General features: G+C 39.3%; 1 protein-coding gene across 2 annotated transcripts; it reads left to right on the top strand.

Annotated features, from left to right (window-relative positions):
* The first annotated feature begins 190 nt into the window (after positions 1-190).
* On the top strand, positions 191-17,735 carry LOC129794255 (protein dopey-1 homolog). 2 transcript variants are annotated; one of them, XM_055835020.1, is made up of 12 exons: positions 191-2,502; positions 7,156-7,344; positions 7,428-9,710; positions 9,830-12,475; positions 13,264-13,840; positions 13,921-15,234; positions 15,311-15,463; positions 15,545-15,740; positions 16,003-16,014; positions 16,364-16,531; positions 16,612-16,774; positions 17,050-17,735. In XM_055835020.1, the coding sequence occupies exons 1-12, from the start codon at positions 2,452-2,454 to the stop codon at positions 17,266-17,268; spliced, it is 7,971 nt and encodes a 2,656-aa protein (XP_055690995.1). In that variant the 5' UTR covers positions 191-2,451; the 3' UTR covers positions 17,269-17,735. The 2 variants fall into 2 exon arrangements, with proteins under 2 accessions (XP_055690995.1, XP_055690996.1); XM_055835021.1 differs by lacking the exon at positions 16,003-16,014 and having other exon boundaries at positions 2,094-2,502.
* The last annotated feature ends 264 nt before the right edge of the window (positions 17,736-17,999 follow it).

Raw genomic sequence — 17,999 nt, forward strand, 5'->3', positions numbered from 1 at the left:
CTTTATTTCTTCTTAAATGATGCATTTATGCTCTTAAAATGATTTTTAGATTAATTTTCTAATTATTATTCAAGAAAAAATATTCAGCCCGCGCGACTACTCAAATCCGGGAACAATCCGAGAAAAAAACGAGAATTTTCAGTCTCGTCGAAAACTCACGAGGTACTGACATTCAAAAGAAGACAAAGAAGAAAGAAAATAATTTTTCACAACAAGGTGTTTTTGTATTTTTCCCAAATTTCTGCACAACTGTGCTGTGTTTTCGTGTGAAAAACAAGTGGAAAAGCAAGAAAAAGGTCCGTAGTGTAAATTTTTGGTGAAGGCCCGAGGGAAACTGGATGTTTTGTCGTGGAAATTGGTGAAAAAGTGGCCGTGACTAACGGGAATGTGAATTCCATTGGATAGAAAAAGAAGTCAGCTGATCCGTACGGATTCTTGTTCTGGAACGTCTTGTGGCTGCCAAATGACGTGGTAGAATTTCCCGGATTGCCCAGCTGTGTCCGCAAGAGACCTTCCTGGTGTGCCGTGAGATGCGTGGTTGTTGAATTCACGGGGAATTTTGCGGAAAAGTTATGTAAGTTTGCTGCTGGACTATGCGTGTTTTCCATCGTAAAATGCACTTCCCGAATTTTTCTGGGTCATTTGCAACTCCAAATCTCACAATCCCTATGCCTGGGTGAAGCTTGCACGGTCGAGGACACGTCTCAAGGCTCTAAATCCAGTGCCACTGACGTGTTTTGTGTGCAAAAATATTATATTTGCTTCCAGGTTTGACCTTCGTGAAGCGACGATGCAATTCATTGAAGAAAATTCCCTCCCACCACCCACTTTTCCACACACAGATGAGGTTCTATTTTTGCTTATCTGTCGCCTCTCCCGCCTCACCCTCGGCACTGCAGATCGCATTTCCTTTACACACCGCAGTAGGGAAATGTTATGATGAAAGCAAAGAGGGTAGGCTCAATTATTTTCCACTGTGTGGGCGCCTTTTGTGACCCACTCCCCGCACACTCTGACCTCTCTTAAAAAGGAAATCAAAACTTGGAATCATTAAAAAATTGAACATTTGAGAATGAGAGCGTACATGGAGGAGAATAATTAATTTGATGATATAACACGCTGAAGGATGTCCTTCCCACACGTCCCAAACACAAATTAACGTTGTGAATCCCTTTTATGACGTTCGTGTGGAAAAATAAACAGAGAAAATGCTTCCAAAAGCTCTTTCACAATTTCTTCCCCTTGATTTGGTAAATGATAAGTTGAGCAAATATTTAGAGAGAAGTTGAATTTAAAGTCACTCTTGAGCCATTTAAATTAACCCACATTCATGAACACACACACAGAGAGGGAGAAAATGTTTAGCAGAAAGTTCTTTTGTAAATATTCAAATCAGCTTACAAACTTTGATATAAATATTAAGGGAATTAGGGGTAATTTTAAAGATTCCTACAAGGTTTCAATTTTTTTTAAAACTTCTTTAAGACGATATTTTAAATTTTAAGAAAAGAGAAGAATTAATTTTAAGAATTTAATTTTCCTATTAAATTCTTCAGTTTCTAAGAACTAATCGTAAAGAAACAAGAATATTTATTTAACAAATCTTATTCGTTACGGGAAAGAGAAATGTTGTTCTATCATTTTAGCCTAAAATATTTGACGAGTTTGGTGAGTTTTCATATTATTTTTTGCCGTAGTTGTAGTAAATACTCAAATTAAATTTTGAGTAATGAAAACTGCTTTAAACGAGCTGTTGAACGATTCAGGGGGACCCCTTTGGGGAGAGCTTTGTTGGGGCTTTTAGTGATCGTATGATCGTCAGCTCGGTGGCGATCACATGTAGCTGTACTCTGGTGCGTGATGTTGGTTGGTTTGTAAAGCAGCGACTCTTGTGAAATAGAGTCAAACAATCATTCTCCCACGTCACCCAGTCGTATACCGAGAGTGAGATCAATTGTCTGGCTGTGCTGGGTTCGGAGGGAAAATCGCGCGCGCGATCTTGTAAAATGAAAAAATCTGCCTCACCAATGAGGTCAGAAGAAAATATTTTTTGCACGAAAATGTAAATTGAAATCACGGCGATCGGAAATTTTGCAAGTTTGCTGTTTTAGTTTTGAATCTTTTGTGGAGGTTACTTCCGTATTTTGGGAAATTCTTGAAAACTACCAACTAAAATTCTCAGTTTATTAGAAAATTCACGTGGAAAATTGCCAGTGTTCTGTATAACGTGCAAAAGGGTAAACTTGTGCGGGTTTAGTGTGTGCACTTTGGTGGGTCTTGCGTGGAATTTTGTGCTCTAAATGCGTGCGGTGTGTACGAAAAATTTTCCAGAAGAAATGCCCGAAGGTGGCCCACTTTTGGCAGACACCGTTTTTATGAGTTCCCAATGAAGAATCCACCAGTTTGTTTCTGTGCTGAATACAAAATAAGTAGATTTGAAAGGCCTTAAAAATGAAGAAAACTCTTCGGAAAATAAAACAGAATCTCATGGAGAGACAAAAGGTGTGTCTGTGAGAATGTTCTGAAAGAAGAAAAAATTATTATCTAATATGCTAGCAATGTGCTCTCTCTGCCATTTACAACATCATTTTTTTATTCAGCAATCTTTTTTTTTCTTCTTCCACGAACGCCGTGGTATTTCTCCCTCATTGCCGTGATATAAAAAAAGATCCATTATTCGCGCCAAAGTAGCAGAAAAGCGTGAGTTTGACGGTGGAGGGAAAAAAAGAGAGGAGAATTCCACAATCTTATCTATTCTAGCGACGATTCCGCGCCAGAATTTCACGGTAGAAAACCATATCCAATGGTCCCTCCACTTGTAGGTGTTTGTGTATATTGTTATTTATTTGCGAATTTCATTCTATTTTCGTGGGAGAATAATTTTATCAAAGAATTCCGCCAATTTTGTGTAAACAAAATTGTTGCGTGCAAAATGTGCGCGAAAAAGGTGAATGAAAACAAATCTCGCCATAGAAGAGGGAAAATCACAAATCAATTTATTTTTATCAATTAAATTTTTCCCCACAAAAAAATTCTTAACAAGGAGATTTGCGTAAGGAGTGATTTTTAAAGACATTTGTGAATAAAAAAAGCTTCCAACTTCACAAAAGATGTGCTAATTGCAAAAATAAACAAATGTGGTTTTCGTTTTATTAAGATATTAGCACGTTTTTGTATTTATTGAGGTTCTTCAAACAGTTCTAATTTAGCGTAGTAAATAAGCTTTACTGAATAAATTTTACTCTCTCTGCGCTAGTTTTGTTATTTTATTGAGTTTTGCAATGAGAATTTTGAAAATTGAAGTGAAGCTTTTAAAAGAATTTAATACTGAAGAAAAATCTAAGAATAAAATAAAACTTTTTGGGGAAATATAAATTATTTAATGTTTTTTCTGGGATTTAAAAAGCTCAGAATTAAGACTGATTACATAAAAATATTTACATTAGAATAGAAGAAATGAAAAATTTGTGGGACGAAATTGTTCTAATTGTAAAGATTGAAGGAGTTTATTCATTTTAGGAAAAGTAATCGTTAAGACCAATACCAGTTAGAGCCTTACAGAAAAAAAAGTTTTCAATGAGCAAATCTGTGCTGAAGCAGACATTTCAATCTCTTCGCAAATCTCACAGGACAAATTCGAGTTAATAGTTTTCTCTAAACATTTGATAAAATTTATTAAAATGTTTTCATCACAACATTGTGATGACTTGCAGCTAATCTCTGTTCAAATACAAACTAATAGATTGTCTGTAAAAGATGAGGATGCGATTTGTACCATGACTTGGCTTATCTTTATTGTTTATTTTCTTACTAATAGATCACAATAATATCTGGATCTATTAATAAATGTAATGTATAAAAGTTTAGAGAAACCAAAAAATTGTTCAAGAAGAAGAAAAAAGACTGCGTCAGGAGACAAAATGTTTATACAAAGACAGACTGAGAAGATAAAGTTGAGAAAAATCAGCTCAAAAGACTGAATTAAATTTATAAATTGTTTCTTAGTCAGAGTACAATTTTTATTTCCTCAGCTGGGGCAAATAAAAATGGAAGTTTAATAGCTTTTAGCTTAATTAACTATATATGTAGGTAGGTAGTATATAAATTGTTGAGAGAAATGGCTGAAGATCAACTTTGTGACACAAATTTTTATCGAGGAAGGAATTTTATGTTGTGTGAATAATCATTTTTTCGTTCATATCAACCGTTGAAAGTGAAATATCCTACGGAAGAGAAGAATATTAAATTGCTTTATTACATGAATTTGTAGGCATTCGTATTTGCGTGATTTGAGCTTTTTTTTCTCTCTGTTCAATGTAAATAAATTAAGTATCGTGATGGGTATTGTTTGCATTAGTCGTCGAATCTTATTTTAGTATGGCAGATCAGCCTAATTGCCTTTGCCTTTGCAGCATCTGGGAGAGAATCTCTGGCTTTTCTATTCCTCATCTCGTGATTGAAATGCAAATTTGGGAAAAAATAAATTTAAATTAAGTCTCGAAGAGCATTGAAAGTCATAGAAAATGTTGTTTTTTTTCTCTATGATACAATCATGCTCTAACTTGTTGCAAATTTTCTCACTTCAACATCGTTAAAATGTGTGCTGAATAAATTGAGTGATGTTTATGCTGCGTGTTTTAATGTACAAATTAAAAAGAACAAAATCAACCTTTTGCCACTGTCCGTTCATTTTCCTTTTTTTTTCAACAATGTGTTGCGTTTTTTTTTAAATTGTTGGAGGTAAAATGCAGGGGAATTCCCGAGTGGTGATAAATTTTAATGGTATAATTCGTAATGTTCGCGTGATATCGCAAACTCTGACATTTTTTTTTCAATGTGGCACAGCTCTACTGCCACAATTTACCAACAATTTACAAGAAAATTCCTTCAGTTTGACTTTCATGACTTCTCTTTCTGGGAAAATTGAACTTTAGATGTGTGTTTGAATATTGATTGTACGATCGTACTCTTCATTTCTTTCCAATAGATAGTGTAATGATCATGAAATACACTGAGATGACGCATTAAATACATTTCAGTTTATTTTTAGTTGTGAAAGAAAAGGAGTTTAGTCGTTTTGAGGCCCCAGAGATATCAGTTGAAGAAACAAATGGGAAAATATCAAAAATAACATTCAAAAGATTATTCGCCAATATTGATAAAAATAAAGAATAGTTATAAAATGTTAGTTTTAACACTAATTTTGATAAACTTGCTAATAATTGAGACATGTTTTAATAATACCTATTTAATGAGAGCTTTATTACTTTTAGGATCATTTTTGTTATTGTGTCCTTTTTTTATGGAAAAATTCTCGGAAGAATCTTTGCCAACTTTACCCGTTTGATCAAAATTAGAAGTCTCTTTTTTAGAACCTAATCTTTTTAGCTGTGATTTTTTATAAGTGTTGCTTCTTAACAATATTACGCGTATTCTCAATATTTTCTAAAATAAGGTCATCAAAACGGATAAACTCTATTACCAAAATCGGATTTTTACTGAATTTGATCTTAAGGAAGTTTTCTCATACCTATATTTAAAAAAAGATATTTTCTTCGAATGGCTTAAATATATGCTAACAATAAATTGATTTTATATTAGATCTATCAGGTATAATTGCTAGAAAATGTTAACCTGCTCAAGAGTGACAATACTTATTTATTCCTTAATTGTATTTTAACGGTTTTGTATAATGGTTTTACGATAAAATTTATAAAGAAAACACAATTAAAAATGTACTGGTAAGCTGACCAAGCTTACGGGAGCTGTGTTTCTTTCAGTGTACCAATTTTGTGAGAGCAAACTAGAACGCGAATTAATTTAAATACGCGCAAAGTCGGGAGAAGTTGAAAAGTCATCCCCCAAGAAATTTTTAAAACGCTATATCTCGGGAACGGCTCCATAGATTTTCGAGTTTGAGCTATCGTTGGAAAGGTCTTAACCTCAACTATAATATATTAAAATATGAAGTAAATCGATAATGGCATTTTCGAAATATTCGAGTTCGAAATTTTCGAAAATTTTGATTTTGACTTTAGCGCCTCTCGCGGTCATTTCTCGAACTTGCAATGTTCTAGACATTTGTAGGGCTTCACGAAACCTTTCATTTGCACTTGAGTTGATCAAAATCGGACTTGTAGAACCCGAGATATGACATGCCAACTTTGGAAGGCTATATCTCGAGAACGGAGACATAGATTTTCTTCATTTTTGGCATGGAGCTAGATAATATGGTCAGCTATAACATATCAAAAAATGAAGCAAATCGATAATGGCGTTTTCGAGATATTCATCGAAAACTCATCGAAAATTTTGTTTTTGATTTTTGGCCCCCTAGCGGTCACTTTTGAAACTTCGGATGTTCTAGAGAGTTGTAGGGTTTGTTGAGAGCTTTCATTTGAGCCCAGGTTGATCAAAATCGGTCAAGCCGTTTTCGAGTTATGGTCGATTTTCGATGAAAAATTGTGGCGGCCATATTGACTAAACGGCTTGACCGATTTTCGAAAATGAGGTACCGTTGGAAAGGTATTGATGGCCCCTACAACATATCAAAATTTCAGCCCTCTAGCTATAATAGCGGCTGAGATATAGCGAAAACAAAATTTTGAGGTTATTCAAAATGGCGGACGGGGGGGTGGGGGGGTGGATTTGACCTCATAATCGGATTTCTTCAAGTCGATATTTAAACTTTGCCGTTTACCGCAAGTCTCTATCTATCACCGTTGTCTTGCAATTTAAGTTTATAATCCGGACGGACGGACGGACGGCCGGACGGACGGACGGCCGGACGGCCGGAAAAATTTTTTTTTTGGCGCATACGTTTTTTGGAATGTGGGGACCCTAATTCGTGCTCATCCCAAGTTTGAGCCCGATCTGACGACTTTCGATTTTGCTCGGTACACAAAAGCTGTGTCTGAAAGAAACACAGCTAAAATACAAAATTTTAATTTCAAAATATGACACCTATTTTCACGACCATCACTGTTGTATCGTTGTTATCAGGAAGAGTAACACAACGATTGTAAAGAGATAGTGAGGCCATTTCAGAGAGAGAGCAAATGAATCAGTTTCATTCGGAACTTTCTGTGCTTAACACAACTTTTACGGCGAAGAAGGAAAAAATCTAATTTGGGACATTTTGTATGAAATTTTTAGTTGGAGCACGTTGAGGAGAAAAAAGCGTGGAAGATGGATTCATCACCGGGTGCTCTGATGGAGGAGTATGAGTTAATGAATCAACACAAGTATCGCATTTACATGTCCAACATTGACAAGGCGTTGAAGAATTTCGAATATTCAAGCGAATGGGCTGACTTGATATCAGCCCTGGGCAAGTTAAATAAGGTGAGTTTGTGGTGGTTGTGTGATAAGATGTGGGATTGATTAGTAGATCCGGCATTGTCTTGTGGTTCTCTTTTCATCAAAAGGTGATTTCGAGTTATCCGCAGTATCAGATAATTCCGCGAAGGATAAAAATTTCCAAACGCCTGGCACAGTGTATGCATCCAGCTCTGCCATCGGGGGTCCATTTGAAGGCTCTTGAGACGTATGATGTGATCTTTAGTAATACAGGAACAGAGAGGCTGGCAACGGAGCTGTTTATCTACAGTGCTGGCCTATTTCCGCTCCTTGGCTATGCTGCTATGAATGTCAGGCCCACACTGTTGGGGATCTATGAGAAGTACTTTGTTCCACTTGGAGAGCGTCTAAGGCCAGCATTGAGTGGGTTTCTCAGTGGAGTTCTGCCGGGCTATGAATCGGGTTTGGATCATTTTGATCGTACAAATTCCCTCCTAAATCTCGTCTCGGCTGCTGTTAATCCATTCTGCTTCTACACCTGCCTCTGGGAATGCGTGGCCACAAATGCTTCAATAAGATTGCCAGCTGTTTCGTACATTCTGGATCATTATCACAAGAAAATCCCAATGGAGGAGCAAAAGTATTTCTTGGGGAAGAATCATGATGTCCTCATGGCGGGCCTTTGTGCATGTCTCAATGACAATGTGATCCTGGTACAGAGGAATACGCTGGAGTTCCTTCTTCTTGGTTTCCCGATGCATACAAAACTCGTGAGTTCGGTGGATTTAGTGAGACTCGTTACAAATGCCTTGAATACAATCCTAAGGCGAGATATGTCCCTAAATCGTCGTCTGTATTCGTGGCTTCTTGGAACGGAAGTTGGGAGTGGACGATCACCAGTTGAGGAACTCCCTCCAATGTCTGATTCAAAGGAATCCTACTTTCAACGATACTCCCAGGGAATCTTGATAAAGGCACTCAATCAGACACTAAAGAATAGCCTCAATTGTGATCCAGTTGATCTCAGACCATACAGGATTCTCATTTCCCTCCTGGATAAAGTTGAAATTGGCCCTGTTGTCCTTGATGAAGTTCTCTGTGACGTTATACGGACAATGTGCCTCTCAGGAGGAAATACGGAGGTGGGAAAGTCTGCCAACCTTCTCTTTGCCACATTTGATCCAGCCTACATTTGGATCTACATGTCAGGACTCTACGAACGTGCCTGCAAAGCACGCAGTGGAAAGTCCAAATTAACACTGAACCTCAAAGAGAAGACAAATTTTGGCCAAGATGTCCAACCGGAGGTTGATTCAGGTCCACCATGTCTTGCAGAAGTTTGCTACCTAACGGAGTTCCTCCTTGAAACAATATCGCTCGAAACGTACAATGAGACAACACGAGTTCACCTGCCGAAAGTTTTTCTCGCCATAACGCAAATGTTGACGATTTATTCGGAAAATTTAACACATGACGAAGTCAGGGCATCGCTGAAGCTGTGCATGAAGATTGTTTCACGTGTCCAACCGATGATAACTAGCCCGGCACGTCACAATTCCACCACAAAACGTGGCGTTGAGAATGCCGAAGAGGCCCTGGATAGGGAGCAGGAGGGTACAAGTGGGTTGGAAAAGAGCAAAAGTGATTCGAAATTGAATCAATCTCTGCTGGAAGAAGCCCTCATGACGCGTTCAAATTCCAATCATAGTATGTCGAAGAAGAGCCCCAAAAAGACGAAAAAATCCAAATCATATTCAAAACTACAGGAACTCGATAAGGATATTTGTTCCGATACAGGACAACTCATAATTCCGTCCGCACTTTCAACGCCAAATTTGGAGTTTCAGAATAATTCAGGGAAGAAGGCGAAGAAGAAGTCCCCAATTGCGAAACTTCGTAGCAAGTCAAAGACACCCGATCTCTCACCCCAAATTGCCGAGGATTCAAATGTGGAAACAACTCCGGAGCCAACGTCAATTGTGAGCGAAAGTGGAGCTAGTTGTGCAGATGAGGAGGCAAAGAGTGAACCACGGGAGACAAGTATGAAGGAATACTCAATCCTCGAGCAATGTATCAGACAGTATGAGATTTTCTACCAGATCTACGTGTCAAAGCAAGTGTTGCAGATCTCAGGGAAGGAAGGGAAGCCCGTTACACCGTGTCGAATAACAGTGAGCCCAGAAATTCCAGGAAGAAGCCTTCTGATCAGTGAAGACATTGTCGAAGGGGACAGTCTTGACAGGATTAAGGATATCGATCGAATGTTCAATACACTCAAAGTCAATGTTCACTGTCGCATAACGCGGCTGCAGAATCTCCTCTACAGAACCCTCCTACGCTCAGATGTAGAAGATGTAGTAGAGGTTCGACAATCAGGCGAGAAGAGCGTCTCCTTCAACATAGAAGAACCGGTAAGTTTCCTCTTTCTTTACTCTTAACCTTTTTAGTCATTTAACCCTTTTATTTTACGCGTAAAGACTCATTTTCTGATCCTCTTTGTTATACAATTCCTTCCAAAAAAAAAAAACAGACCAAAATGAATGACTTAGACATGGAAGCAGCTGAGAAGAGTGTTTGCAATTTAATGAACATCAAACTGAGTGAATCTCTGAGGAATTCTGTCAAACTTGCATCGAGCTTGCTCGTTGATCTCTCAACATTCCCCAATTACAATCAAAGCCTGACAATTGATAAGCGAGACATGAGTATCCCAAGCTGGTTGAAGGTTCTCTGCCTCGTTGCGAGTTACTTCAGGGCAGACAAGGACCTCCAAGTGGCCGCCATTACGACACTCTTTGAAATGATTTCGTTGTTAAAGTCCCAAATTGAGCATGCTACAAGTCCCGGTGTGACGTTCGTTATTATGTTGCCTGTAATGAAGATAGGTCATGTTACCTTCTTGGAGAATCAAACGCGCGTCTTTCACGTGCTAACGTCGATCTTGTGGGACTACTTGGCCGATACGAGTGTAGATCGTGGGCAGATTAGTTCGTTGCTGTATCAGTTGCACAATTGCCTGGACAGTGGTCTCGTGGAGACAGTTATTGGGCATCGGATGCTCAATACGCACAGAGAATGGTTGACTGAAGATGCAAAAGGTCTCACGGGACAGCTCTATCTGGATGTAAATGAAAATTCACGCATTAAGACGAACAGATTGTTGGAGTACAAGACAACGAGGTTGTCTGATGTGAAGGTGATGTGTCCACCACCGATGCAGAATTTAGCTGAATGCGGTGAGATGCTAACTGAGGGTCCATCCGTAACATTCAGGAAGTTTGAGTTGCTTTGGCATCTAGGACGTGATCGTGGCTTTCGTGGATTTGATAAGACAGTCCTTAAGATGTTTGATCATCTCACACTACCTCCACATATGGCAATGAAGACTTTTGTTACAAAATGGCTGCGAGAAGCTCTACTCCGAGGAGATTTATCGCGTCTCATGCAACCTCTCTTGCTAATTGTCCTAGCTTCGAATACAAAAAGAATTGGAGTTGTTAATGCGCATCTCCTGAAGAAGGGAAGTTCAGATAGTCAATCGGATATTTGGTACAATCCCGAAAGGCAGACGGATGAAAGCGAGATCATTGAGAGGGATGTTTATGCAATAAGTTCAGAAGATGGGAATATTCGGTACCATCTCGAAGGGGCAAAGCAGAAGCGAAGTCCAATTCGATCGCTTCAAAAGAAATTCTTTGGAGTCACAATTGGTAACTCAGCTGGAAAGAATGGGAGACCGTCGAATTACATAAGTGAGAAGAATAATTCGGAGCATAACAGCAATATTTCATTGATTGTCAATCCTCTGGATACGTCGTCTGATGTGGATAATGCTGATTCGGATATAACATCCCTGAGTAGTAGTGCTCCAACGAAGTTGGTAACAGAAGATGTAAATGAAGCACCAGAAGAAAGTCCACCAAAAGAGGAATCTTGCTTCTCATCGTGTGACGAAGAAGATGGCGAAAGTTCAACGGAATCAGAGTCCGAGACAAGAGAGACAAGCGTTGAAAAAGACGACGTAGCCGTTGCAGAGAATACCGTTTGTGTTAAACGCTTCGTTGGGCATTGCAATCAAGTTGCGGAAGTTTTAACAGAGCACGATAGGACGAAGAATCGAAAGACGTACCATTTAACAAAGAGTGGAAGTCACGTTATGGAGAAACTCGAACAATCGTTCACGGATATTGCTGAGGGGATTGGTTACCTTGAGGAATCCGCAGCTGCAGAGGAATACTTCAGTTCATCAGCGGATTCCAATGAGGATGAAACAATTGAGAATATCTTGAAGGAGATTATAAGTCAAGCTGCTGAAAATGTTGAGCAGGAAGACCTCAAACGACACAGTGGAGCATCAAAGAATTCAATTGAGAGTACATGGAGTGAGGGTAAGGAGAAGAACGACAGCACAGACTCCTTCAGTGGGTATGACAGTGAAATCAGCGAGAATCAAGAGAAGCGACTTTCCCACGATGAACTGAAACAACCTGTTGAGGCAAAAGCAACTCAAGAATCCGGCTCGGAGGACCAACAGAATAGTAAGAAAATTCAGAGCAAGTTTAACTGGGAAATGGCGCAAGAAACTTTCCGCAGGAGTAAGCAAAATGTCGAAATTCTGCGTCAGAATAGCGCTTGTGGAAAGAAGAAGAAGAATGAGCTGCGCAAAGCCTTCTTCGATAAGCTACATCCGCTTCATACGCATATGCTTCTTTACTATGGTGTCTTTGACACGAAACAAGTTCTCTACTCTCTGCAGACAATTCGAAATATTGTTGGGAGTGACTTTAGAACATTCCTCTGCCTCGCCATGACAACAACATTGTCTGATACGCAAATAAAGAGCCTCCTCATACGGCATAGAAAGAGTATCTTTGGTAAAGGCTTTGCAGGGATGATTGCAAATACGGAATACTGCCACGTCTACCGGGGTTGTATGTACCTCGAGGCTCTCGTTACAATCTGCCTCTACTACCTTCGTAGCTACTTCCAGAAGAGTGTCTGTGAAGGCAATAAACTCCCCTCATCGGAAGATATTCGCGGGAATTGTCGCATTCAACTGGCAAGCATTGAACTGCTCACGGTGCTCTGTACTGAATTGATGGGGGTGGTGAAGGAGATGGGCAAGGGCCTGGCGAGTTTCATTGCTGACATGATTGGGCGGTGCAAACTCCAGAAGGTCAGTACAACATTTATTTTGTTTTTAAATCTGTGTTTCAATTGTACTCAATTAGGGCATTTAACAATCTCAATGAGGAAGCCATTGATCCCTCGTGCGCGTCACAATTTTTTTTCATTCACTGCGAGAATTCAGGTCATGCGTCTGGGTTGATGAGAATGCACATTGTAAAACAAATAAAATTGATTGATAAAATCGTTTTAGATGGAATGGAGAGATTTCTCATTGTGGCGTCCTTTTAAATTTTACTAAAAGAGAAACATATGCTGCAATATGAAAGTATGAATTAATTTTTGGCAGTTAAGAGCATTTAATCCATTCCAAAGAATCCTTTTCTATCTTAATCAATCTTTATAATATTTTTTAAATAAATTTTTAGACCAATTTTGCAAAAAAAGAAATTTGTTTTCAAATTAACTTTTATTAATTTTCTTTATGCAACATAAGCTTTGTATTACTTCATTTAATAGAATAGATCTTTTCATACAAAAAGCAATCCTTTTTTCTATCTGATCAAGACAAAATTTGAAGCAATAAAAAAGTAGTATTTTATTACCTTTATTACATTCCTTTAGTACAAGAGCTACAATTTACAAAAATGGACGCTACTATCTCCATGATGCAGCATATGTTGCACTAAAAAAAAATTAAACATTCGCCATAAAAAAGAATTTTCATTGCTAGAGTTTTTCTAAAGCTCCTCGGACTTTTCCCAAAAAATGAAATTGAATTTAATGGATCCATTATATAAATTTATGAATTTCAAATGAATCTTATGCTTCCACTAGATTGTCCTGCACTGCATCCTGACGTCCGTGCACTCCTTCACATTCAAGGAGCCTGTAACGTTTACAGATGATATTCTTCGATTCAATGATCCGGACGATGAGAAACTCCACTTGGAGTCCTTCCAGATTGAATCTCTGCGCTTGTTGTTGGCTGTGATAAAGCTAGAGTACGAGGTGACCATCCAACGGGGTGAGAGTGATGGCAAAGGAGCGCAGGGATCAGAGAATTCAGGGGGTGGCTCACAATCGCCAACGCGTCCTGCCCCAAATACACCCACCAATGTGAAGTACTTGCCCAATTGCCCCGTGAGTCAGCAACCGATGTTCCTCTCGGCAATTCTCAATGCCCTCCAAGCGGATCATTTGAGGCATCTCCACAAGAATTGGACGGACGTTGTGACTTCCTCACTGGGATGCTATGCCTTTGGGAGTCTCACAAATATCGTGATTAGTGTTGTGCATCAAATTTGTACGAATCTCGACAAGATTGCACGCATTGGACGGCTGACGCTGCCACCGGATTACATTCTTGAGCAACTGGAAGCAATGACGGTGCTCTCCCACTATTGCCTTCTCGGTGAGTTAATTATTTTCGATGCCAAAGAGAGATAATTTCAGGCAAGGAATTGATTTTTATGCAAATTCTCTGTTTTTTAGATAATACGCAACAGATGACTTTGTCGCATGTCTTCAATCAAGCATATCCTCCGGCAAATTCCACGACACAGGCTTCAAATCCCGGACAGATTTTTAATAATTTGGTTCACGTCTTTCTATCTACGCCCGTGGCATCAGATCTCAGTCAGGCGAAGACATCGCAACACATGGCTGCCCGGAATGCCGTCCTGAGTCACTTGCCACGTATTGTGGCCACTGTGGCAGCACTGTGGGACAATGAGATTGGCCAGGCGCGGCTGGTTAATAAGCAATTGCTTGAATTTCTCAGTCCCATCTCCCTGCATCATGGTGTGAATTTCCTAGCTGCTGTAGCAGTGGCGTGGCAGCAACGGGGTGAACAATTCAGGCGGCAGAGTCAAGAGGAGAGCGATAGCCGAAAGAATTCTCTCACACCACCAGCGAAGGCTCTCCCTCAGGCTTGTACGGAGCAATTGAGTCTCGTGCGACTTGTTTCGGGTATTCGGATAATGCCAATGGATTCCTTTGTGCAAACCCTCCATCAGGTGGTGAAATCTCCACCGCCAATTCATCATCCTCCAGCAGGATTGAGCCTGGATGTGAGTGCGCTGGAATTGTTCTACTTCTACATGCGCAATGCCTCAAATAGTCAACTTACTGATTGCTGGAGCTCCCTCCTGGCACTTATGCGCGATGGTCTGGCCTTGACGCCACCGGCACAATTTGTCCTGCTAGCTATTCTCAGTGAATTCGTCCAGCGTTGCCCGCAATTCCCCTTTCCGGATAAAAAGGATCAACGTGATTTGCACGACATTACATCACGCCTCGTGGAGGCACTCTCAACGGTGGCGGGAGCTTGTCTCGAGCAGACCACATGGCTCCGAAGGAATTTGGCCGTAAAGGAGGATCTCGGTACGCTGCCAATTGATGGGAATCGCAATATTAAAGAGAGCACAACGTCCCTCATTGGGAATCAATTGTACAGCGTACAGGCACAAGCGGTACTTGCTGTAGTTCTCGCCAATCTCCTGGATGTGGCGTATGGGTCACAGGAAAAGGATAAAATTGTGACCATTGTAACGACGCTCATGTACAATATTACGCCGTACCTTAAAAATCACACAATCCGCAATATTCCCTCTTTCTATGCTTGCTCAAGTCTCCTAGCCAGCCTTTCCACGTACCAATACACACGGAAAGCCTGGCGGAAGGATGTGTTGGATCTCCTCCTGGATAATTCCTTCTTCCAAATGGATCTCTCATGCTTACCTTTCTGGAAATCCATCCTCGATAGTCTCATGACCTACGACAATACGACCTTTAGGGAATTGATGAGTGAGTAACTTTTATCTTCTTTATTCGGAGTTTTTTGTAAAATTATTTCTTAAACTTCCCTTTTTTTGCTTTTAAGATCGCGTTTCCTTGACACAAACTGGAGGTTTGAATATTTTCACATCAAAGGAGCAGGAATACGAACAGAGGGCAGCTCTACTCAAACGTTTGGCCTTTGTTATCTTCTGCAGCGAATTGGATCAGTATCACAAATACATGCCTGAGATTCAGGGTAAGTTTTGTGCTCTTCAAGAAAATCTTTAGATGATTTAATTTAACTTCCGGATGCTTTTTTTGTGTGGCTTCTTTGCAGAGCAACTTGCAAATAGTTTGAGATTGGAAAAGGTCGTTCCGTCCGTTCAGGCTGCTGTCTTTCTCTGCTTCCGCGTCCTCCTGCTACGAATGTCACCGGATCATGTGACATCCCTCTGGCCAATTATCATCGCTGAAATGGTTCAAGTTCTGTTGTCCATTGAGCAAGAATTGAAGACTGATACGGAGGAATTTAGGTGAGTTGAAGACTTTTTTTTTTGGTGGGATTGCTGTTTGATTGGGGAAGTTTTTTGAATTGATTGAGGGGCATTTCTCACCGGGGAGTGTGTTGGAGATGAATAACAAACTCATTCGACGAGACATTTCTGTGGCGCGCCTTTATTTGATTGGAAATTGATTCGATTAACTAATGTTTTGTGTTCTCTCTCTTTTTTTTTTACCTGCTCACTTCTTCCCCTAAAAAACACTTTTTGCATCATTTGGGGAACATGAAAACAGGAAGCAGTCTAGGTGGGTTTGCAAAGCATTTATCAAATCACCTTCTTTACTCTCTTATTTCTTATCACACTGCAATTTTATTTTATTTTATGAGATTAATATTTTATCTGTTACTCAATTTTTTTACAAATAATTTTATCGTTTTCAATTTCCTGGAATTTCCGGGAGTTTTTTTTTTAATTGAATTCACCTTTTCACGCTTCTTCTCGCACTGTTGGATTAAAGAGCAATTTTTTACGCTACTTTTGCTTTCAATTTGTCTGCTTCTTTGTAACATTTTTTTTTATTATTTTCTTTTGCTTTCATTTTTTTTTCTTTTTGAATTTATTTTATGAAAAAATCATTTTTTTTATCAATAAAGCCAACACATTCGCGTCCTTTCGGGATTGGATTCAACATGGGTGACAAATACAAGCAATGGACTCCATTCAAATGGGCACCCACAGTGGCGAATGGTACAGCTGGAGACGGCAAAACTCCTTGAATTGGGATGCGTTCTACCCGCAACGAATCTGCCGCATTTTCAAATGTAAAGAAAATCCTTTTTTCTTTTTTTTTTCTTATTTAAAGAGGAAATTTTCGATTGAGAATTTTTGCTTCTTCCTGCAGGTATCGGTGGGCCTTTGTGGCGGGTCTCAATGACTACGCATTGGATACACTGAATGGGGATGTAAATGTAAAGCCGGGAGTACCAACGCCGTCCTCAGTATTCATTCCGCATGTGACGAGAATTGCAAGACTCATGGATTATCGCTACACGAGCCATTCACCGGTGAGTTTTAATTTTTCTTTTTTGCTTTTGTAGCTGTTTAACAAAGACCTAATGAGATTTGTCACGCGGTGGTTGTGCAAAAGGGTTTGGAAACGAGAATTGGGGAATTGTTGCAAAAGATGTTAACGAAAAGACTTTAATTGAGGGAAAATGAGGATTTAAACTGACAAAATGTGATTTAAATCGTGAAAAATGTGTTCAAAATTGAGAAGAATCTTCATTTATCTTACTTTCAAAATTTCAAAAAAATATTTCGCCTTATTTCTTTTCTGCAGAGACCAGCATGCTCGAGGAAGAACCATTTAGTGCTGACATATCAGAGTATTGCAAATCTGCAGGATCTCTATGGATTCTTCTCAACACTGAGCGTAACGTGGCCACCGTATCAATTTAACAGTGATGTGGACAAGGAGGTAGCGACGTGCCTGCAGGAGATTGAGAGTATCCTCGCGGCGGACTTCCTGGAGAAGATGCCGCAGTCGATTGCAAGGTGAAGCGACAACAGACAAGAGCAGCAACACAGCACCAACTTCATTCTGGAATCCTTCCTCTCTGCGTACTTTGTGTGATATTTGAGGGACATATTTGTTCTCTAAATCTGCGTGCAATGTGAGATAAAAAAATGCAAAAAAAAACCGCCGTTGGAAATCCTCCCGTTGAAAAAGCATGAAAAGATCAGAAGCGATCCTCGCGTTTATATTCCTCTCTCTATAACTAATAATTCGCACGCAATTGCGCGATCTTCAATCGGCTCCAAACTTCAATGGAAAAATATATTAAAGTAAAAGTAATAAAATGATGAAAATAAAGAAAAAATTGCTTAAATAGCAACTATCGTGAGTGATAAGAAAGATGGAAAAATGCTTGACTTGACACAGTATAAAAAAATAATATATAATTTAAAATTTCTATACCATATATTGAAATGTGAGATTTTATTAAATGTTTACGAAACACTAAATTTGTCTTTTTTCTAAATGATTTTCTAAAGGTGCTTTAGAGGGTTAAAAGAGGATCTTTTTCTATTAGTTTTTATTAACCGTCCGTATACTGTGACCAAAACACTTACGCGCATTACTATGCGGTAGGTGAACGACCCCATAGAATTATTTGCAAAAAAAGCAAATTCATGCAATCAAATGTACATTACATTAATAGACTCCTTGGTACTCCCTAAGAAGTCTTTTCTCCATTTTAGAACACAAAAATGGAAGAAAACTGGAAT

This window comes from Lutzomyia longipalpis, chromosome 3, assembly GCF_024334085.1.
Source record: "Lutzomyia longipalpis isolate SR_M1_2022 chromosome 3, ASM2433408v1".
Classification (NCBI taxonomy): domain Eukaryota; kingdom Metazoa; phylum Arthropoda; class Insecta; order Diptera; family Psychodidae; genus Lutzomyia; species Lutzomyia longipalpis.